The sequence below is a fragment of the Manacus candei genome, unplaced genomic scaffold, assembly GCF_025592945.1.
Source record: "Manacus candei isolate 608988 ecotype Guabito, Panama unplaced genomic scaffold, ASM2559294v1 h1tg000051l, whole genome shotgun sequence".
Taxonomy (NCBI): Eukaryota; Metazoa; Chordata; class Aves; order Passeriformes; family Pipridae; genus Manacus; species Manacus candei.
The window spans coordinates 5,010,203-5,034,848 of NW_026138099.1; the positions used below are offsets into that span (position 1 = coordinate 5,010,203).

Genomic DNA, 24,646 nt, shown 5'->3' on the forward strand with positions numbered 1-24,646 from the left:
ACTTGAACCATGCTTTTCTCTGCATAAAAATGTATCCTGGCATGCCTTTACCTGTGCCATTCTCTTAAGACTTCCTATCAAATGCTGCACGACTAAACATTTTCTCTTGTGGAATCTCTACTCAGTGGCATCTATGAAAAACTTCTTATACTACTTGTCAGAAACCTTCTTTTCCAAAACATGATTGCAGTCAACTTGGAAGTTACAGAAAGAGTGTTACTAAAGAGAATCTAACAATTTTACCAATGCAATAATAATGGCAAAATAGATGAGATTACTGCCATGAAAGGTTGTGGATATCACACCCTAAAACTGTAATTTGTTGCCTCAGAATTCCCAATGAGTCACTTCTAGATATCAATGCACTTCATTTGTATTCCTGGGCCAAATTAATCCTTCAAGGCATCCTTTGGCTTTCAAAGAGTTTCACAGAAGATTAACGTAGACCAAACTCTCTGAGGAAAATGGAGAAATGATGTGATGAAACTCAAATATGTCATGTTCTCTTCTTCTGAAAAGTAACTGGCCAATTACCAGACTATAGTTTAGGTAGTCATGGTTCTAAGAAAGTCACATCTCTGTCCAAGGGTGTTTGGAGAGCAAACCACCCAGCAGCCAGTTTTCTGACAAAACCTGACCCTATGGGGAAGCCACACTGGGAGAGTCTGTTCCTGAAGGACTGCACCATATGGGAAGGACCCATGCTGGTGCAGTTCTTGAAGAACTGCTGTATGAGAGAATGACCCATTTTGTAGAAGGTCATGAAGAACTGTATTCCATGAGAGAGAACCTGCACTGAAGAAGGAAAACAGCGTGACGAGGGAAAACTGGCAAAGACAAAGCATTATGAGCTAACCCCAACTCCCATTCCCCATCTCCCTGCACCACTTGGGAGGAGGATGTAGAAAAGCAAGGAGTGAAACTGAGTCTGGGAAGAAAGAAGGGGTGGAGGAAGGTGTTTTTATTTTTTTTTATTTCTCACTATCCTACTCTGTAGGTAATAAATTCATTTCCCCAAGTCAAATCTCTTTTGCCCATGATGGTAATTCAGCTCCCTGTCCTTATCTCAACCCACAAGTGTTTTGTCATAGTCTCTCCCCTGTCCTGTAAAGTAGGGGAGTGACAGAGAATCTTGGAGGGGACTTGGCAGCCAGCCAAGGTCAATCCATCACAATGATGTTCTTGTCTGCTGACAAACATGAGACTAAAGTCAGATTTTACTTTACCAGACAGCTGTATTTTAATGGATTCCATAATGTCATTTAGGTTTATTCTACTACTTATTCTACTATGAAAATACAATTTGCCCTCTAGTAAATAAATCACATTTATTACATTTAAAGTTTAAGATGATAGTTAAATTTAATATAAATTCTTTCACTTTAACATTACTAAAAAACAAGAGACTAGCATGGAATTTCATTTTTCAGAGCAAGGAGCAGCAGCCATTTTGCAAAGAGAAGATTAGAAAATACACAGTCATAGGAAAAGTTTAGCTCACCATTTATTTGTGCTTTGGGGACATCGATTAAAAGGGCTGATGTGTTGTTCAAGTAATTAGTGATGGCAAGTGTCCTGTCACTGGATACTAGGGAGTTGTATTGAAGTGCTGTTAAAATGCAGTTCTCTGTTCAAATTCATACTCTGGTGACCAGCAACGAGCACACAGTATGTTCAATTCATCAAAGTGACTCCTTGTGCCTGTTCAGTATAATTAAGGTCTATAAACACTGTTCATCTTTCTTAATGCTAAAAAGGATGCAAGTATTGCCAACAAAGTTCCTTTACTATAATGGCAGTACAAAAATCAATTGTTTTTAAGTCCAGAGAGCGTAACCAGGTAAGCTGACATAATGAAAAATAGGTCCCACTATTTCAAACAGTGCTTATGCTTGAGTGCACTGGATCAAATGTGAGACTAACATTAAGTATATTGCTCAGTCTCCATTTAAAATGGTTTACAACAATACCATGGTGACCAATTAAAATAGAATGGGTTATGCAACCCCTTAAATTAAACAGGACTTTTATAAAATGCTACATAGGAAATGAAAAACCAACCTTACATGCCCCAACAATTTGCAGTGGTGTTATGCTGCCATTTTCTCATAGGGAGAAAAAAATATATTTCAAAAAAATGTCAGAGAGGAGAGAAGAGATTGCAGAGGATGTTTGTTCACCAAAATATTCTTTCTTCTTGCCATTTGAAGGATACTTATTTCAACAGAATGCAAACTGATGGGAAGTGTCAAAAACTGAAAGACTGAAAAGGTACATAATATACATTACTATTTTAACAGCTTTTCCTTACTAGGTTCCAATACGAAAAACAAGAAAAAGTTTCTTAACTGCTTAACATGACTCAGGAAATTCAGTTCTGTGATCTACTACCCTTAGGGCAACTCCAGTGCTATATGTACACTCAAGCTGGTAACCATGGCAGAACAGTGATCCAGCCTAACAATTTACAATCTTAGTTATTTTAGACACCTCCATTTCAAATACCAGCTGCTTGTATGAATACATTTTAAAGCACGAAAGCAGGTTCAAAATTCTGCTACTGCTGACATAAACCCCTATGAAGCTTGACATTCACAAACTAAAATCCTCTATGTGCACATAACACACTGACAGATCATGGTTTTAAATGAGTCGAAAGGCATTTAAAGATCTTTGACCCAATGAAACTGAGAAATAAGACTCAGACTAAAATCTCACAGTAGACATTGGAAACCTCTTTAAGAAGTTCAATAGACTTTAAGTCCATTACCAAGCAACCAGCAGCCAAGCAGAAAAAAATGTTATTTTTCTACTTTTAAATATCCAGTAAGATTAATAAAAAGGTGGGGAAAACAATCACAAGGATTTAGCAATGCTTTCTCGTAGTGAATTAGCTTGCTTTATCATTTAGTAACTGAACAAATTTCCCAGCTTTTAGTTGTATATATTTCTTGCAATGTCCTAATTTTGCTTTCTTTTACTATATGTAACACTTTGTTTTGTGTTGTTTTGTTTTTCGGACAATAGGAGTTGAGTTTTAGGTTGGTTAACCTACTTCTATTGAAGTGGGCCCTTTCCCCCAGGTAATTCAAATTATAATATTATTATAAATGATACCATAATTTAAATATTCACAACATATTTATACTAACATATTATTTATAATATAATACATTGGCATTATATTTTTATATATTTATATTAATATTAAATGTATTTTGTATGTAGATTATAACATACTTTATGTAAGCAGGTTAAATTATAACTAGTTTCCAAACAAAACTGGTGTTACTATGTTCAACTAGCAAGATCTTCACTGAGTAGTTGTTCCAGCTGCTGTCTCCTAATCACTTAAACAAGCAGCTTTTCCTGGTGTGTTTGGTGTAACTCAGCTAAACAAATTCAAAAGTGCAGGCCTCTTCACTGCCTTCACATTTTGTCTTTTTTTTTTTTTCCAATTGCATATTCTAGAGCAAAGGGTTAGCATCAAAATCCCAGTGAATACTATTCATACTAAGTGTTTAATTTAGTTCATTACTGCAGTAAAATTCAGCCACCCAACAACTACAATTTTTCATCACTCTTGCCCTGAGTATGCCCCTGAAATGTCCAGTAATATCATGAGTTGAAGACCAGAGACCTTGAACGATCCACTCTCAAAGCAGTACAGGTGACCCTTTGCTGAGGTGACAAGTGTTTATTGTCTTACCATGGCATGCAGCTGGTAGGGTTAACCTTTTTACTCTGTGGCCTAGAAGAGACCAGATGACAACTAGGATGAGGCTGGGTTACAAAGGCTCCACATGACAAACTACTGTATAGCAGCCTGGCTTACTTAAAAACAATACACCACACGCGTGATGGAAAGGACTGATTATAAGCACATGATGGATGTTATTGATATATTTGAGGAGTGATCTGAAAGAAATTATGCACAGTTTAGGAGAATAAAAATAGCAGGGTGGGTTTCTATATTTTTAGTTTCTGGCTGAGTGACTGACAGACTGGAAAATGTTCCCACCAATCAGGGCAAATAGTAAAGGGATAGGACCAGTCAAGACTATAAGACTATTAAGTCTAAAGGTCTGTCCAACTATTATTTTCTTAAGCACAAATTTTTTCATTTCTTGACATTTTCTTTATTTCTTTCCCTCTTTATTCTAAAGTCATAATTTTGATATAAATGAAGTTACCTAGATAGCAAAAACTAGAAATAATTTAAACTGTTTTACAGTTGTTGCTGTCTGTATTTTCCTTATACATCATGCATTCCTTTCTGCTCAGATACTGCAAAAATAAACTTTTAATTTATACTTTTCTTTATAATTTGTTTCTAGCTAGTATGCTAGAAAATGCTAGAAATCTGTAATTTCAAGATAAAGTCTTTTGCTCCCTAAAATATAGTATCCAACCACTATTGTTTCCACAGAGTCTGTTGCATATTTGGAAATCAATGAGTAGTTATGAGTGGTTATAAATAATTGATTATATCAGTTATGTATAGCATCCAGTATTTTTATTTTGATGGACCTTGTGGAAAGTTACAGCTAAAGTCCCAGGATGCTCTATTACCAACTCTGATTTCAAATTCAGAAGTAAATTTTTCCTGGTACTGGCTTTATATATCAATCTGGAAAGAATTTTCTTCTTTTTAAAGAAAATGTATAATTGATTTTAAAATTTTGCACAAAAAATACACTACACATTTCCCAGAACCTGACTACTTTTTGTTAAATTCACATTTAAGACTGTTAATGTCATAACAATTTGTAACAAAGTAATCACAGAAGAAAATTACTCCCGATGCAGAGATGCAGAGAGCTGATGCCAGGACATTAAAACTGCTGCTTTAGGTCTATTACCACTCTGAGCTCTACAAATTTATTTCACCTTTTAACTCTGCTAATCCTAAACATTCCCATGCTCAACCCAAAAAGTTCATATGTAGTTGCAGGAGCCTCTTGAGTTCTGACTATAGAGCTTCAGCAGCAGATAGCTGTTCTTGCCAAAGACAAGCAATGAAGACCAATTTTCCACTACAGAACATTTTAGCTGTGCATAAACAGGTAACAGAATCATGAGGACAACTGTACCCAGTAAAATCACACTTCCATTGACCCCTGCCCTGTATGCAACATTGCATGTCCCTAGAGGAATGTAAACCCACAGTTTTTCCCTACAATATTGTCACAGATTTCAACAATTTGCACTGAAAGAACCTCCTTGTCCAAAAATGACATTTTCAAAAGTTATTTTTAGATAGCCTTTACTAGACACTTTGACCATTAGAATATCCAGTTGTCTTACTACCTACACAAAATTTTAGTGTTCACAACAGTTTGCAACAAGGACCTCCAAGCTGTGTTACACAATGAGTGAAGAACAATGTTCTTTGGATTGCCTTGCCATAGACCAGATTTATCTGTTGCCCCCTTGTTCTTGTACTGGATGGAAAAAGGAGAAATCATTTTCTATATATCTTCTTTTTGTAACTGGTGGTCTTATAGATACAGATTTATGCTATTCATTCTTCATGGGAAGGAAGCCATACTTTTGATTACTCTCGTCATCTTTCCCTGAAGCTTTTTCAGTTGCTGGGTTTTTTCTGAGATTGGTTACATCAGTACTCTGCGTATCAATCAAAATAACATGCATCACAGTATTATACACGGCAGTAGCAATACTCTCTATTTTTGTCCCTATACTTTGTCTTATGGCAAAAATAACAGCACTGTTTGACTGTTACAACGTATTACCATTTCCATAGGACCTCCTATTTCAATTATTATTCCTGGATTATGCTTTTTCACTCACAAAATTACAGACTGTGCTAAGATACCTTCTTTCTCCCATAAAATGTCACTTCACATTTACCCATATTCAACTTCATTTGCCATTTTATTGCTCTATCTTTCTGTTTAATACAGTGTATTAATACAGTTCTTCATATCTGCTCCTACTTGAAACAAACACTATAGCCAGCATACATTCTTACCTAATGATACACACTTCTTTTCCAGAACACCGGTAAATCTACTGGACTGCCTGCACCTGCAGAGTTGCAGAGTCCCTGAAAAACTGTATGGGTGAGATTGCTATACTCTGAAAACTTTATTCTGGGCCTTGTTTTATTTATTTTTCACCTGCCTCTTTAAGGACTGTTTTCTTTAACAGTCAAATAGTCAGTGGTAAGGGATCTTGTCAAATGACTTCTGGAAATGAGAGGATTATTTCTACTCAGCACTTGAGAGGCCACCCCTGCAGCCCCATGTGTTGTTCTGGGTTCTTCAACACAAAAGAGAGCTGGGATTGTTCAGCCTAGAGACTTATGGGTGGAGCCAGGCTTCTTTCAGTGGTGCTCATCTACAGGTCAAGAAGTGTGGTAACAAGCTAGGCCAGCTGCACCTGCTCTTCGGTTGATTAGGACCAAAAGGGAATGCCTTTGGCCTCGGGGCTGATGTTTTGACAAAGAATGCTGTGTTCTCAAAGTAGAAAGCTACTTAAAAAGTATGCATGATACGTGACTGAAAACAGTCACACGATGGGAGAATGAGTGTGTGGAGTCAAAACACTGGGTTTGCAAAAAATTCTGGGAATTCTACTCAACTGAATAGCAACACCAGACACTTTTCACCCAAAAAGGCTAATAAAGGGGAACATGGAGAGAGGTCTCTGGAGAAATCCCAAAATCGAATTCTGTGTAGGCAGTCTCATTCATCCATTTCTGATAAGAGGTAATAGGCACAAACAAACTACTCTTCTAGTAGCAGTAGCCTGGTGATTTTATTTCTGGAGCTCGGTTATTGGATTCTATCCTCTGTGACTTGTGCATTTAAAAAAGAATAGGTTAAAGGAAAAGTTTGTCTTATCTGCTGCGTACTTTAGCCATGTAGGCCTTTAAAGATGAAAGCCAAGGTTGTATTTTCCTCCTTTCTGTTTCTGTCATCAGTCTGGAGGGAGAGGCAGCATCCTTGGTGCTAATTTTCATCTGTGAAATGGGAGCTCCTATAGAACTGAAATTTGCTGCAGAGAAGTGATTTCCTAGCATATTGTTGGAACATTAGTTGAGCAAGTTAAACATGTAATAGTTCCTCCATTTTAATTTTATATGACCAGTGTCCTTTGAGGATAAATTCTTTTGAAATAAACAAGAATGGCTTAATTTACTGTAACACAGTTTTAGTATTGTCTATACCAACAGAAAACTGGGAGGGCAGAGAGTCTCATGCTGAAGCACCCTAAGGATGGACTAGTGCCACATTTTGTGTTTTGAGCTTCAAGGCTGGAAATTTAATCCAGGTCGCTAAAACATCACCTTACATCCCCTTACCATCCTAGGAGATGAGCAGTGAAATTCAAATATCTCTGCATGCCCATAATCCCATTACAGTTTAGAAAAAAATCTTTTGGAAAAGCAGAAAAAAATTTGAGGTTTTCCTCAGCTTATTCTTAGAATATTTTCTATTTCTTGATTGGTAAGCATATGTAAACCACACATCTGGACTAAAAAAAAGAGCTTTGGGTATCTAAACCAAATGTGGAGGTAGCATAACTGTCTTGACTATTGCTCATTAAACATTTCCTGCTCTTGTGATTACTTCAAATGTTTCTGCTGTGAATCCCCCTTTTAGAATAGAAAGTTATCCCCAGGTGAGTAACAACTCTGTTGACAACGCTGATAAGTCAGGTTGTCTCTGGATACATGTTTCTATGCCCTTTGCTCATGTCCAGTTTCACCTGAATGTTGGGTTTGATTTTTGTAATGATTTTCTCCAAGGGCTCAAAGTTACTTTTAGAACAACTCTCTTTCAGTGGTTGCCATTTAAAGGTCATCCTTCATTCCCAGTTAACATTTACAGAGTTTGGAACAGGATTATACAGGTTTAAAATAGAAAGACAGTTTACTGTTGTACAGCAAATCCTCTAGTATAGAAACTGAAATAAAAGGAATTGGATCGGCAAGAAGGGACTTCCATATTTCAGAGAACAAAGACTAGAGAGATAGAATGGAATACTTTGAAGTAAACTAAAGATTGTATGCTTGTGGCATTAAAAAAGAAAATTAGTATAAGAAGATTTAGGTGATAGTTGGAAACGGTGTACTTGTCTAGGATCCTGTGTTGCAAACAGCTATACTGCATTACCTGTCTACTGAGTTGTTATCGAGACTCATTCAGCTTCTCTACTAACAGAGACTGACTTACTCCAGCTTGCTTTCAGGAGTCAGAGATGTTTACACCTTGATTAAAACATACAAGTAAGAAATAGAGAACTGAGGATTATAAAGTCCTCCTAATGGTACAGGCAAACTCTTTTGCCTTTATTCATGTCCATTTTTAACTCCCACAAGTAATCTCATCAATGGTACTATTCAACCTGAATAAATAAAGCAAACCGGATTTTCAGAATGGCTTTTTATTAGGTGCTGGTCTTCAAAAATAGATTTCTGTGCACCATTGTAATTCTGACTGCACTACTGATTTGGAATTGATTGGAGTTGTACAGTCTTTGTGTCTTTCAGGTAGCAAAAACACAGCTCATGCAAACTACAAGCATTTTTTAAAGTAAATTTCTTAGAGTACTTTCTAGTGAAGGTTATTTTTGCAACAGTTTGCAGATGTTTGGTTTGGGCTTCCTTTAGAGAATTGTTCACTTAGTACTCTGAACTGATGCAAGGGAAACTTAGATCATTCTAAATTATTCCAAGTTTGTATACATAATGTGTAATAAAAGGAGAAAAGACAGATGTCAGTTGGCAAAATAAAAATGGCTTGTTTTCTAATCTATACTTTTAGGGGTCTATGGAGTTTGGTTTTAATTTTTATTTTTATTAGGGTATTTTAAAATGGAGGAGCATACTGGGGCTTTCTGAGGGTGGGCAATTAAATCTGTTATGTAATGAATTAAATTGGCTGTTAGCTGACCTCATGGATTTCTTTTGGGAAGGCATTAATATATGAAGTAGTTGCTTTTCAAAATATGTTGTCATGTTCTTTTAAGAGAGTTTTCTACAATTCTCAGGAACCACAGGCTCAAAATCAGTTTAACAAATTTTTTCTTCATTGTAAAATAGCTTGAGATGAAGAAATAATACTGCATCTGAAACCTGTTGGAGTTTTTAGCGAGAACTCCACTTTCTATCCAAATATGTGGATATAGAATGTTTGGTTGATATCACAGAATCACATAGTGACTGAGGTTTGAAGGGTCCTCCAGAAAACGCCTCCTCCAATACCCTTGTTTTATCGTTTACTTTGGCTGAACACCAGGTATCTACTGGGCCTGTGCCCAGTCCCTCTGGAGGGAAGGGGAGGGGAGAAGGGGGGGAAAGAAGGGAAGAAAAACAAACTAAGGAATCGAAGCTGCTAAGAAAAGGTGTTTATATTTACAAAAAGAGGGAAGATGTTATAAACACTGTATGTGCAGAGAAGAACTAAAAATAAAGATACTTCCCCACAACCAATGTTCTTCTCCCTTGAAGGAACTGCCTGACCGCTCTGCTCAGCTGCCCAGAAGATAAGGGGCCACTTGCTTTCTTCCCATCTATTTTATATCTGAGCTGACATAACATGGTATGGAATACCTTATTGGTAAAATACACATCAAATGACTTATCCTTCTCAGGGAGAGTAATAAACCCATTCCACCCTGTCACCTCTAGCTGGTTGGTCAGGGACATGCCCAGATGGTTTTTGCATATCTCAGGCAAAGTGTCTTCACAATCTCTCCAGGCAGCCTTTTCCAGTTCTCAGTCACCCTCACAGTAAAGTGTCTCCTTACATTCAGAGGGACAAGTGGTATGACTGCTCACATGCACAGAAAGGGCAGATGGAAGTAGTCTATAAATGACAATTGTTCCCAGACGGCAAATATTAGTGCCTTTGTACCGATCAGGAATCACTGAGTAAATTCACCTGATTTTCTTATGCTGAGTAAGAGCATTCATGTGAAAGTCTTCACTAGGGATGGATGAAAAACAATACTGTAAATCTTTCAGTTAGATTTTTATTGCACCAAAATTACTATTCACCAAGAGAAGGGTTGGGCTGTTTTGGTTTTTTAAATAAAAATTATATAATACGTGGTAGCATAACACAATCACCAAACAAATCAAACCCAGTTATCATCCAAAACTTCATCTGAAATTTCTTACAAAGGGCTTGTAAGCCCATGGAGTACATTGAGATTGACTTGTGATGAGTTAAATTGTCTGCAATGAAACAAGTATTCACAGATCTGCCTCTTGTAAAGAATGTGGCAGCCAGTTCACTCTTCTCCTTTAGGAAAGTGAAGTTTTGTATCCAGCTGCACAGTCCCAAGAAAATGGAGATCAGTATAGTTATTTTCACTTTTTTCCTATGGTTTGCCAAGCATACAATGGAAAAGGGCATTTTTCCAGATGCTGACCATGAATGTGGTGCTTGTATACAATATGTTTCTAATTTTATTTTTAAAAAGAAAAAGAAAATTTTTTGGGGGGGAAAATTAAAACTATTTTATAATCAAAACTAAACAAACTGAGGAGATACTGTAACAGAACTGGTTGGTCATTCTGCTCTATCTGTAATGCCTCATTTGACAGTTACGTTGCAGAACATTTGCTTCTCCAAAGCATAAAACCAAAAGCTACAACAACAAAGTAAAAATTCCTCTCTCAGGCAGGTACAAGCATTACAAACCAATTCCTGTGCACAGAACAGCCAAAGGTATACTCTTTCAAAATCTTCCAACAAGAGTGACTTACTGAACATGTTTTGTCCCATCTTACAGTCACAGCAGCAATTTATCACTATCCCAAGTGCCCTTCTCCTCACGCATTTTCCTCTGCAGATGTAACTAAAACCACAGAAGCCCAGATTTCGAAACATTTCTACCCCTCACACGTGGCTTTCTTACCTTTTTCTTGCTCCCACTCTTTATTCATTTCATCTTACTCCTTGTAATTACTAGAAGCAAGGACAAAAGGAGTTGAGATTTCCTGAGCTCCTCCACTATTTCTCGCTACAGGTACTTGGCTGCATGTCATTTGTTCTCCTGTCAACCATCAGAGAGAACACACAGAGAATGCCAGACCCCAGTCTGTATGGAGAGTTTAGAAGTACTAGGATGGACATACCTCAAGCATAAGGAGATGAGGAATTGTTAAAGGACACCTTTATGTACATCACAGCTCCCAGTTACAGATACAAAGCTCTCAGTTAAAGTTACACAAAGGAAGAGGTAAGACAAAGGTGATGAGACACTATGATGAATAAAAGCATCCATCTTTCCCAGAAGCTCCCTTTCAAATTGGGCTTTCTGACTCAGCTGGGAAAAAAATCATAATTAATATGATGAACCAGTTCCCTGAAAATCTTTTCTACTACTTAGCTTTCAGACACCTCTATTTCCGAAATGAAAAATTGTCTTTAGTTGCACTAAGGCTCATTATGCTAGGTATTTCAAGCTGTCCATACTTTTTGATTATTCTAAAAACTGAAGATGAAAGTCTCATACTTCAGCTGACCTTATGTTACCACAAGTGCTTTTCTCTTTTGTTATTCCAAGTGCCTTCCAAACCAAAACTGTCAGCAGAGTATGACACCACAATCTAACAGACATTCTTCATACAAATAGTACTCCTTAGAAAAACCTGTAAAAGCAGGCACTCGTGCGCGCACACACAAGGGATTGCTGCAAGGTTTATGCTTGTGCCATTCCTATTTATGTCTGATGTGACAAAGGTGGGTATATAAAAATGCTATGCACTGTTTTGAGAGCATATACTGCTAAGGCATTAGCAACACGTATTAGCAGATAACTTAAGACTTACTGAGAGCAATCTGTATCTTTGCCTGGACATGCAGAGTGGTCAGGCAGAATGAGGATGTACAGGCAGCACCCACAAGAACACTTTGCAACTGCTGGCCAACTAAAAGTACAGATAGCTTCCAATGTGGGACTACAAACTGCACCACAGCATGTTCCTCACTTTGGAAAAACACAGTTACATTAGGATGACACAAGAAGAACATAATGAATACACCAGGAGCACTTACAGATAATTTCCAGTGGCTTCTGCCAGTTCCAAGAAAACATAGTTAAAGTTATGTGCTCATATACCTAACTCTTCATTTCCTCATCAAGCATTTGCTGAACTCATTATCCTGGGAAATCACATGGTATTAACCCATAGCCTTAAACATTTTCATTTATGCTATATTTTAGTTAAATCTACAGTTACTAAGTGTAAAAAAATATATATTTTCCATCAAAAATAAAACGCCTTTTCAGGGCAATTTTTTGCTCTGTAGGGAACCTAGGGTCAAGACACAAAGGGAAAAACATCACTGGAACTGTGAGTACTTTATACTTACATTTGCTCAAATGATCAGTTAAGCAATGTAAAATAAACTTGTTTCTTCTATGTTAAAACAAGTATTAGCATTGTTTATTTTTCCCCTTTAAAATTATTGTATATTTTCAAGTGCCGAAATTGCAACTTTGGGACAAATCAACTGAAATTCTTTGAACTATCAATGGAAAGAAGTGATATTTTTCAAACACTGATATTTTTCAAATGGGTTTTCATATTTAAAAGAACTTACAAAAATCAGTGTTTTAAGTCTGTCTTTCTGTATGTCAAAGAAGACATATTAAGATGGCAAAACAGAAGAAATTACTCAAAACAGAGAACATGTAAATGATGGACTATGAAATACTGCTGTGTATTAATCATACACTTATGTAGGAGTCACATTATAGCCAAGCATGAACAAAACTCTCTGGTGATTTCCACTCTGTTTATATTGTCCAAAATTACCATGCCTATATAGTGATTGTTAGTGACAGACCTCTTTTTAAGAGTAGTGTATCACTTCATATACCACTTTGCTCTTGTTTAACTGCATCTAAAATATATTTTCATATCAATGGTAATTTTCTCCCCTCTTAGGGAACATAAATTCTTTGTCAGACTTTTTACATTTTTAATTTAGATAATGTTAGCATTTCTAATGAAAATACTTATTCCTGAAAATTTCACTGCTTAACTGAAGCTGACGAGTGAGCAGACCATCTTGTTCTTTTCCTTATTTGGAGAAGAACACACTCATCCAACCAGGGAAGCTGAATACTGTATTCCATAATGAGACAAACACTTTGCCAACAAATACTTCTCTAGGTTCACTAAGAATTATATGCCCTCCGAGACATTAATTCCTCTCATTTCTCTGTGCTAGAGACAGTTCAAGCAGCAGTTCTAAAAACAAGATTCTCTCACTTTGCGCTATACGTTTTTGTTTAAATTGACTTGCTACCATTCATATGAAGAAGAAATAAGCTGTTCGAATGTTCATCCACTTATATTCCAGCCCGCCTCAAATTTACAGTGTTTTAACAGTTGTTTTCGATATAATTCAGGAAAAAAAAATAGTTAGTTTACACATTTAGCCCAGCTTGAAAACACACAAATGTAGATTTCAGCAGGCATTTTGGAGGATTTACGACTAACTAGAGGAGAAAGAGGGACAAGGTTTCGACTGTCCATCTTAATTGCAGACAAATTAATACCTCCACATCCTATTTAATTTCTCTTTTTTTTCTTGAAAAATATGAGACCACTTGACCAATGTATTTCTTCATTAAGATATCATAATATCAGATCATTGATTTCAACTTCTTAGCTACACTGAGGAGATGACAGAACTGCTCAGATTATATTGTAAATCAATGTGAAGACTTTAAGAAAACTAAGCGCCGTCACAACAGATATCGTTCCTCTGCTCACTGGTCTAAAGGCACGTGATTTAAAGTTTACTTAATTTCAGTTTTTAAAAATCCATTCCCTGACTTAGGTATACTTGTAAGTAGAATATAAGATAGTGAATAGGAATTGGCCTTTAGTGGGGTTACAGCAGTGGTGCAGAAAGAAATGGCAACAGCTGTTACCTATCTGGACCTGTGCAAAGCATTTGACACTGTCACACAAAACATCCTGGTTTCTAAAATAGACATGTATGGATTTGACGGATGGACCACTCATCATCATCACCATGGCTAGGCTTTGTGAATGAAGATTTGGGAAGGCCTCTACCCACGTTTGTTGCAAGCGCATTGGTGGCTAAAAAGGCCAATAAGAGATAGACATGACCGGTTGCAAAAGGCACAGCAGAAGGACTCCTCAGACGGTATATTCCACAAGGCATGATTCTTTCTGCGTTGTCTTTACTCCTCAAGGGTGATCCTGTGTGTGTTCTCAAAAGAAGCAGCAGCGTTATAGATGGTGTGTCTCCAGACCTCCTAATTCAAGGCCAGAGTAGACCAGTTATGATGGTCAATATGGCCAAGGCTGAGATGTTGTTTCAGGGAGTCCTTGTATCTTCTCTTCAGGGTTCCTCTCTTGCGGCAGTCGGTGGCAAGTTCACCATAAAGCAAGATCTTAGGGAGGTGATGGTCCTTCATCCTGGAGACATGTCCTGCCCAGTGCAGCTGTGTTCTCAGCAACATGGCCTCAATACTTGTAACTGCTGTTTGTTCTAGAACAGATGTATTGGTCACATAATCCGACCAGTGGATGTTTAGGATTGTACGGAGGCAGCGTTGATGGAGGCATTCTATGAGACGCAGGTGGTGGCGGTAGATGACCCATGATTCGGAACCATATAAAAGAGTAGACAGCACAATGGCTCTGTAAACACTGATCTTTGTACTTTTCTTCAGCTGTTTATTTCGCCAAACTCTTCTATGGAGTTTTCCAAAAGCACTATATGCCTTTGCTAACCTGTTGTCTATCTCTCTGTCAATCTTACCATCCGAGGAGATGAGGCTACCGAGGTAATTAAACTGCTGGACTGATTTGAGCTCTGATTGGCCAATGGTGATATGGGGATGAAGGAAGACTTCCTGAGGTTGATAGAGAACTTCAGTCTTCTTTAAGCTGACTTCCAGCCCAAAAAGCTCAGCAGCATCTGCAAAGCAGGATGTTAAACGCTGCAGAGCTGCTTCTGTGTGGGTGACAAGGGCGGCGTCATCAGCATAAAGCAGCTCCTGGACAAGGTGGTTTAAGGTCTTGGTGTGGGCCTTCAGTCGCCTTAGGTTGAAAAGGCTTCCATCAGTACGGTATCGAATGTAGATACCGTCCTGATCCTCGAGGTCTGCCGTGGCCCTTTGGAGCATCATGCTAAAAAAGACTGTGAATAGGGTTGGTGCAAGAACACAGCCTTGTTTCACACCATTCTTTATTAGAAAGGGCTCAGAAAGTGCATCACCATATCTGACTTGGTCGTGCTGATCCTCATGGAGTGAGATGATCATTTTAAGGAACTTGGGGGGACAACCTAAACGTTCCAAAATCTGCCACAAACCTTTTCTGCTCACAGTATCGAAAGCCTTGGTGAGGTCAACAAAGGTTACATAGAGACCTTTGTTCTGTTCCCTGCACTTCTCTTACAGTTGTCTGAGAACAAATACCATGTCTGCGGTACTCCTGTTGGCTCTGAAACCACATCGGCTTTCGGGTAGAACATCACTCAGGACGTCCACTATCCACAGAATAGAGCATGGTTCTGATATTCCAGCATGCTAGAGTTAATTTAGGTACACCTTTGGAGGCAGGTGTATGCCTTTGTCTTTTGATCTTTGTGCGACCTCATTGGAAGAAGATGCCCGTTGGCCTGCGATTAACCAACTGGGTGAAGGTGGAGATGAGCTTTGTTTAGGCCACCTTTTCTAGGCCCCGTTCCGAGTGGAGCAAGCAGTGCTGTCCTTGAAAAGGCTGTTTGGTCATTCAGGGTGCTGCCCCAAGAGACTGTCTTCTCCAGTTAGTCTCAAATGACCAATATCCTGAACAGCCTGCATGCAGGGTTGGGTCTGCGGCTTCCAGTGCACCTTTCACCTGCCGTTTTGACTCTTGCCCGTCGCTACAGGGCTTTGTGACTGTGGGTAAAGCCTTCAAGCCTGCGTAACGGATTTTTTAGGTGAGATGCAGTATGTGTGGAACTGGACCCACCCTTTAATCCTAAGGTTCATCTGCCAGTGCCAAGCGAGCTTGGACAGTGGCAGCAAGGTCCTCAGGACATAGGTTTAATTAGAGTGACCTTCCCTTAGATGGATGGCCTTACAGGGCTCAGCGAGCTCCATCTGCCCGGGTTTGGGATTAGAGTTGTCCTTCCCCTAGGATGACTGCCAGAAGGTTAACGAGCTCATCCTGCCCGAGAATGTACTGTATCTGACCCTGCGGTTTTGACCTGTCTGGCATGGGCGACCCTACCGAAGGCATGTACCACTGCCAGCGTAGCTCGTAACCACACAGGGGTACACAGGTTTCATTCCTATTGGAACGATTTGGGCAAGTCTTTCATTTCCTACTTTCCTATCACCTATCTATATACAATCTCAAGGAAATACCCAGGAACAACCCTTTGTCCTGACCACCCTTTCAGGATGTAACAGAGCAAAGCAAATATATCCAGAGCATGCCGAACCTGGGCAGTAGCCACAGGTGAGCCAGAAACAAACGAACAAACAAACTGTTCTGACCCCCGTACCCATCCAAGGCTGGGGTGCCTTTCAAGGTCCCAGCCCGGCTGAGACCCCCAACATTCTAAAAGAACCCATTATCCACCCTGACCTTATCCTTACCCCACTGTGTTACCACATATCTAGAGGCACACTGCACACCTGCAACATTTCATACAGGATTGCCCCACTCGCCCTCCCGCCAGTCTGAGGACCCCCATGGCCCGCTCGACACCCTTCCCCTCCCCCAAACCTGGAACGGCAAACCTCCGTGTGCTCCGAAGCTCCCCTCTCCTCTTCCACAGAGGCGCAGTACCCACCAGCGAGGCTCTCTCTCTTTCTCTCCTTTCACCCGCCGGGGCTACGGCGGGGGCTGACCGTGGCCGCACCCGGGGGTTGGGGTCCCCAGACCTCCGCACTGCGGTGTGGGGGCTGCTGCCGTCCCCAGACCTCCACGTGGTGCAGGGGCTGCTGGGATCCCTGGACCTCTGCCATATGCAGCATGGGGGCTGCCAAGGTCCCTGGACCTCCACCACACACAGCACGGGGGCTGCCAGGGTCCAGACCACTCAGTGGATATGGAATTGGTTGGATGGACACACTCAAAGAGCTGTGGTCAACAACATGATGTCCAAGTTGACAACAGTGACAAGTGGTGTTCCTCAGGGGTCAGTACTGCGACCAGCACATTTTAACATCTTTGTTGGTGACATGGACAGTGGGATTGAACGCACTGTGAACAAGTCTGCTGACAACACTAGGCTGTGTGATGAGGTTGACATGCGGAAAGGAAAGGACAGCACCCAGATGGACACTTTGACAGGCTTGAGGCATGGATCCAAGAGAACCTCATGAAGTTCAGAAAGGCCAAATGCAAGGTCGTGTAGCTGGGTCGGCACAATCCCAAGCATAAGTACAGGCCAGGTGGAAAAGAGATCAAGAGCAGCAGAAGGACTTGGGTGAGTTTGTGGACGATAAACTCAACATGACCCAGAAACATGTCCTGGCAGCCTAGAAGGACAACCATATCCTGGATTGTAATAAAAGCAAAGTGACCAGTAGGTCAAGGTAGGTCATTCTCACCTTCTACTTTGCTCTACTCAGGTGGGGAAGACCCCATCTGGAGCACTATGTCCAACTCTTGGGCTTTCAATACAAGGAATACATGTGTACTTGTTGGAACAAGTCCAGAGAAGGGCCACTAAGTTGATCACAGGGCTGGAATATCTGACCTATGAAGACAGTCAGGGAGAATTGGGGCTGTTCAGCCTGGAGAAGAAAAGACTTTGGGGAGACCTTATAGCACTCTTACAGTACCTGAAGGGGGGTTAAAGAAGGTTCAAGAGGGACTTTTCACAAGTGGTAGGAAAAGGGATAATGGCTTTAAGGTGAAGAAGGGTAGGTTTAGATTATATATTAGAAAGAAATTCTTTACTGTGAGGGTGGTGAGGCACTAGAACAGGTTTTCCACAGAATTTATGGGCTCCCCATCCCCGGAGGTGTTCAAGAAGAGGCTGGAAGGGGCTTTGGGTTACCTGGTCTAGTGGGAGGTATCCTTGCCCACAGCAAGGGGGTTGGAGCTACATGATCTGTAAGGTCCCTTCCAACCCAAACTATTCTACGATTCTGTGAATAGCTTTCTCTGTCAGCCACGTATCTGGTCATACAAATAATGCATTTTCTATAATGGAGTACTATAGATAGAAAAATGTGGGAAATGCATGGGAAGTATACTTCAACTGGTTTGTAGGATATGGGCAAACAATGCTGACTTTCCTTTCCCTGAATGGGAGATAAGAATTATGATCAAGGAAAGCTCCTCCAGCTTCCTCCTTTGAGATACCATAGCTGGCCTAATTCTCATATTTCTCACTTCTTCTAAATAGTCTTGGTGACCATATAATTCTTTAAAATTACCATGAAAACAAAAACAGTAAGACATGGACATAGTTGGTATCATTGTATTCAATTCCAATTATACCCCTATCATGCATGCCTTTATTATTTCTTTCTTTCTTCCTGGCTCACCCTCTTCCCCAGTAAGAAAGAATTCAATTAAGAGTAGATGACTGATTTTAGTACAAAGCTTCTATTTTTTTTTCATGAAATAGAACTGGAAGAAACATCAAAATATTTGTGTGCAAAGCTGTAATAGCTCTTACCATATCTAAATAGAATTGGTCAAGAATAGTCTAGCGAAACTCCAAAGAAAATCCCTTTCAAGTAAAGTTTTTCAGAACATATTTATCCTTTCTTTGGATGTTTGAGTTTGTTTTGAACCAATACATTATCAAGTGAAAGTTTTCAATTTGGTTTTGCAAACAATAAGAATCTAATCTTCTCTTCTTTCTTTTATCCAGAACACATACGTGGAAATAGCTACCCAATGGCAGCTTAGCCAATTTATCTCATTTGCTGAAGATATGACTGTATCAAATTTAATGTAAAAACATGTAAGAATAAATATTTCTTCTTCAACAAACTAATTTACTACACTGAGAACAATTTTCCAACAAGCAACTGCTGTCCTTGAGGTAAACTACAAATGTTTGTCACAGGCTGTAATGCCACTTCTAACAGCTGCAGTAAGAAATACGTTTTCAATCAGCAGTTCACACTCTGTGTAGTACAGTATACTTCCATACACACACACACACACACACACACATACACACACACACACACACACACACACACACACACACACCCTCTCTTCCCTGAAGGGTGCCTTCTGGACAGGTCTGCATAGGAAAGTCCTCTCAAGCTTATCACTAATTGTAAGCATTGTGAAAGAGTTAAATCCAAGGCCTTATTTTCTATAGAATTTAACAGCTGTGATCCCTACAATATTACTACTCATTTGGCACTTATTCACACACTATAACTATGTTCTGACAGAGATTCTACTGTGAGGCTATGAAACATGGGACAGCAAGCTTAATGGTTTAGGTGCTATTCCTTGAAGATTTTCAACTGTGCCATCGAGGAAATACAGACAATATTCGGTGTGTTATTAATGCATTCATGTAGACCTATGTATTAGGCTAGTAAGGCTCATCTCATCTGTTGTGAAGTTTCTCATTGAGCAAAAAAATTAAGAAGTGCAAGAGAAGCTTGGTCCACCACAGATCTATCACTGCTATAACTGTAAACAGGAAAAAAATCATAAAGGTATCTAGTTCTCAGCATCTAAAGCAATTAAAAGATTTGGGAAATGGCCTAATAAGCTAGCAGGATGAACTGATAGGTCAAAATTTTAAAGATAACTCTTAAAATGCAGACCTTTGCCTACTGGCAGCAGTCCAGTAGAAACTATGTCTTTGTTCTTCTGTGTCTCTTTCAGGCACAATACAACGTTCTGATTTTCACTCACATTTGGCAGGTGGTTCTGTATATTTCCCTTGGCCATTCCTTGGCTGAAGTAAAAATATCTTGCTTGCAGCATAGATTCTTCCTTCATGCAGAAAAGCTCCATTACAGCTTCTCAGTGCTGCCAAACACATCTTGTATTTAGGCTAGGAGGGAAAGAGGGGATGGTAGTTGTCTCCTGGTTTGAGTTCCCTTTTATTTTTGTCCTCAAGTTTGATAAAAAAGCAGCAGTGCCAAGTTGTTGTTTCTCCACAACTACAAACCTGGCTATCATGCTTAAGCTTTGGAAAATTCAGTGTAGTTGGCTTGGGATTACTTTTGACCACCACCTCAGAGGTAATTATACAACAAATATGCACCAGGCTCGTAAGATATTTCCCAGTTCATACAAACAAAATCCTGCAGTTAACATCATAGGTTAGCTACTGTTACATGCTGAAAAATCCCAAATTCTTACAGCACAAGGTGCTTTGTGAACATTTCTCATTTTCTAGGGTAACGTTCTCTGAGGGGAAGTACTATATATGTACTGACGAGTCAAGACAGTAAAGCTGCATTTAGCCACCCAGTAAAACAAGTCAAAGCTCCAACTTCATCCAACAGATATGTACTTTTTTATTACCTATGTTCCTTCATTACATGCTTTCCTTTTGTTAAGTATCATTTAGATATATAACACACATTTTTACTTCATGCAGACAATAAAGATCCAGTCAGCCGAATTAAGAGTTCAGAATTTCAGGACAGCAGACGAAAACCAACTTAACACACCTTTAACTGAAAAGAGACCCACGACCATAAAAGAATTTTCATATTGCAAGGAATTTATGGTAAAATCCAAAGGACATCACACACTCTGTGAAATTAATCAATTGCCCTACCCCACTAGCATGGCGCCTTAAATAAATTATTTTATTCTCTTATTCTAACTTTGCTTACATTTAACAGAAAATTTCCACAAGTCCAGTTTTCATCCTAGCATGAGAGCTGAATTACGGTCTTCTCCAGGAAGGACTATCAGGAAAGCGAAGACCACGAGGTAAACTGGCTTCATAACTAAGCCAGGTTTTTTCAGCAGTTTCTTTAGCTTAATCTTGCACTGAGGAACTCACGATTAATTCCCTAGGTTAAATATTTTCTGGTAACTACTTAAAATTCATTAGCAGATACCCCATCACACTTACATCAAACAGAGTAGTTAAAAGTATGTACCATATGAAACATATCTCAACAGAACTGCAGCCAAAAGCTATGATGGGCTAGAATGGTCATTGGCCTATCAAATTTGACACGTCTCATCTGACAGAGTTTCAAATGCTGAACAAATGCAGCTGCTTCAAGTTGTACTTGAACTGTACCGTGTATGTACAGATGCATCTTAAAGCTCATCACCAGTGATCTAAAGCAGTAACACTATTTAAGGCGTGCAGTCAGTATCATTCAAACTAGAGAAATACCCAATCTCAGCATTACAGAATCACAGAATATGCTGAGTTGGAAGGGACTCACAAGGATCATTGAGTCCAACTCTTAGCCCTGCACAGGACCATCCCCAGGAGTCACCATGTGCCTGAAAATTCTACTGATATTTAGACTTCATCCCACAGCACTGAATGTCTGCAAGTACAAAAAACTAACATTTTTAAAATGCTACCTGACTCCTACATATTCTACATACAAGACAAAATAAGTTCTTCATCTCCACAAGCAGTTGAAGGAATTTTGTTTCTCATTAAGAGAGCATACATATGTGATTTTGTCACTAAGAGTATCACTTGAGAATTGTTAACCAAGATGTTTGCATGCATACATGCTACTTTCCATTTTGAAAGTACTAGAAATATCAAATCCACCTTCCCCTGCCAGAGGATGTCTTAACAGTTTAGAGATGTTTATTGCAATATCACAGATTCAGAGCACTGACGAGACCACATAACTTAGTTTTGGCATCTGTACTTCGAAACAGATATAGAAAATTTGATAATGATTCAGAGTAAATTGCAAAATTAACTAAGGAAACATTTTGCCTCATGACAAACACTTTCAGTAACCTAGTTTAGTAAGTGAAATAAACATGGATTGTTTAAATTCAATTATAAACGCCTGCCTAAGCTTCAATAGTAGAATTCCCTCTGAATGGACAAACAAAGTCTGATACACATAAACAGAAGCCTAGCCACCGTGAACTGGAAATTACTAGAGGATATTCATTATTATTTTATAAATCTAGTTGAATTTTTTTTTTTTACCTAAGTATGTAACATCATGAATAACTTTAAAAAATAAGCTTGAGATTATCACTTTTTATTAGTATAACTTCAAAATATTTAAAATTTGTTACTTTTTTATAAGTAGTTGACATTTCAAACCAAAAAGCTTTTATAAAATAGAACAATCACATTTGTTCTGAAAATTTTGAAGTGTGCTTAAAACTTGATCAAAACTTTATAGACACTGAGTTTTAGTTGTTTCAGTTTTGATGAAACTGTACTGTCTCACAAGAAAAAATAAAAGCACTGTTCAAAAATTCCCTAACAATTATAACCACAACCACCCAAAATGAGAACACACAGTGCTTTCTGGTGATGAGCATCTGAAAAAGACATCCAGAAGCAAAGGTTCTGTTTTCTTTCCTGCAAGCCAGGCAGAAACAAGATTAAAGCATTAGCTCAGAAATGAGTCTCTTGGCTGAGCCACACCACTGAACTCTAAGGTGCTTGCAATATGAAAGAAAATTCTCCTCAGACAGAAACATCTGAGCATACTCAAGCATGCTTCACACCAGTATTACCTCATGGCTGCACTCCAGAGCTAAAAGGTTTTGTCCATCAGAGCATACCTGTGAGTAAGTCTGCATGACAGGCTTCTGTAGTATTTTATCTAAATGTGTCAGGAATCTATTACAGTAGTCTGGCTTTATCTCTCACAATTGCTACAGAATTCATGAAGACAGAAGAGGAAGTGCTGATGAGAAGGAATTGCCTTGCATGACCTACACTTTAAACAGCAAGAGGTAACTCTCTGCCTGGAGCTGTCCCTTCAGAAGATGAAAACACTGTTCCACGGATTAACAGTCAGTCATCCCAGCTTCAGTCTAGCTAACCAAGTTGGAATAGCCAAGAAGTTTTCAGAAAGACTTAAATGCAGGCTCTAGATGTCCATCAGGCATTCTGGGGATTTTACCTGAATTTCATGCAGAATTCCCTCAACATTATCCTACCTTTTCTTTGACTTTTGTACATCCTACCTATGAAACGTAGCAGAGATCTGCCCACATATTTTATACATAGGAAGTTCTGTAACACTTCACACAAAAGTCAGAACCAGAAGCATCCTGTTCAATTTCCAGTGTAGGTAGACACAACGAACCAGATCTCAGTATTGGTCACCCCAAGTTCTCCAGAATTACTTTTCACGTCTCCAGAAGTGTTGATGTAAAATTACTGTTATATTCTTTTTTTCCCCCCTCCTTTTTGTTGAAATCATTGGAATTCACATATTCAATATTTTTCCCATAATCAGAACAACTGCAAGCCATTTTTTCCCCAGTGAAAGGTAAGAATCTCACATTCACACACTTCCACAAGGCGGAGGTAAAAAAAAAATCAAAACAAAAACCAAAAGCCACCAAAACTGTGGTATTCTAAGGAAGACAGATCACCTCATTGTTTGCAGTATCATGACTACATACTGTTAAACAGATACTGCTCTCCAGAGCAGAGAGATGATGTCTTTCTCATATATAAAGCAGAATAAAAATTCCAAAGTTTCGAATGTTTGTGTCTATCTTGCCCTTTAGGTCATTAAAGAAATATATTCATATAAATTAAAATTAACCAAAATTCACATAGTTTCTGAAAAAGCATTATCAGAGATATTATCTAGTATATTCTGTTATAACGCCATAAATAACAAAAATTCTTTTCACTAATTCTTCCTTCTTCTCCAAATGCCTTGCCTTGAGGTCATTATCATTGCTTTAAAACATGACTTCATTTTGTTTTCCTTCCTTGGAGGACTGCATGGAGACTACCAATAAACCATCAATCCCATGTGAAAAAAACAACATGAAACAAACATTTAAATTATGCTATCAAGCTTTAAAGAGTCAGAGATATAGCAAAGCTAAGATCCCAATTATGCCTAGTATACTCATATATAAAAAAACACACTACAATCTTTAGCTTTATGCATTTAAGTTGCACTTTCTCAAAATCCTGAACTTCAGCATCATGTATGACCACACATGGTCCCATACATGTGCAACATCAGGAGTTCACAGAGACCACTTCTGTACACAGGAGAGGCTATCCATACAGAAGATGCTATATTAACTGTAGCTTCACTTTTTGGAACCTCAAAAAACACTTCCAAAAAAGCCAACAAAAATACATGTAAATTCCATTTCTGCATCTCTGTGCCCAGACTCAGTACTAAATGCCCACCACTTCTACTGCAAAACTTCCTATTCTGAAGTCAAAGCCAAGCCCAGCATACATCTCTACTGCCAATGCCAGCTAGACAGCCACACTGGGCAGATAAAAAAGTGCTAACCTGTCTTTGATACTATCCCTATTGATTAGGCACAAATTTTTCTGGGTGTGACTACAACTGAAGGTTAACTATAACATAATAACAAGGAAATAACATGACATATAAGGCAGCAGCCATAAAACTGCATAAAGATTTAACAAAAGGTAATTTTTTAAAATTAATTTTCTTGTTTGTTTCAAATTCCCCTATGTTTCTCACATAACCAAGTATTTGTGGAGGCCAAACA

At 38.8% G+C, this 24,646-nt stretch overlaps 1 protein-coding gene across 1 annotated transcript in view; it reads right to left on the bottom strand.

Moving 5' to 3' along the window:
• Nucleotides 1-24,646, bottom strand: part of ADAMTSL1 (ADAMTS like 1) — a 382,369-nt gene that overhangs the window by 350,672 nt on the left and 7,051 nt on the right. Inside the window, exon 2 of the mRNA XM_051801328.1 lies at nt 19,871-20,012. Within this exon, the coding sequence (XP_051657288.1) occupies nt 19,871-19,972 (102 nt within the window). The 5' untranslated portion in view covers nt 19,973-20,012. The remainder of the gene's footprint in view (nt 1-19,870; nt 20,013-24,646) is intronic.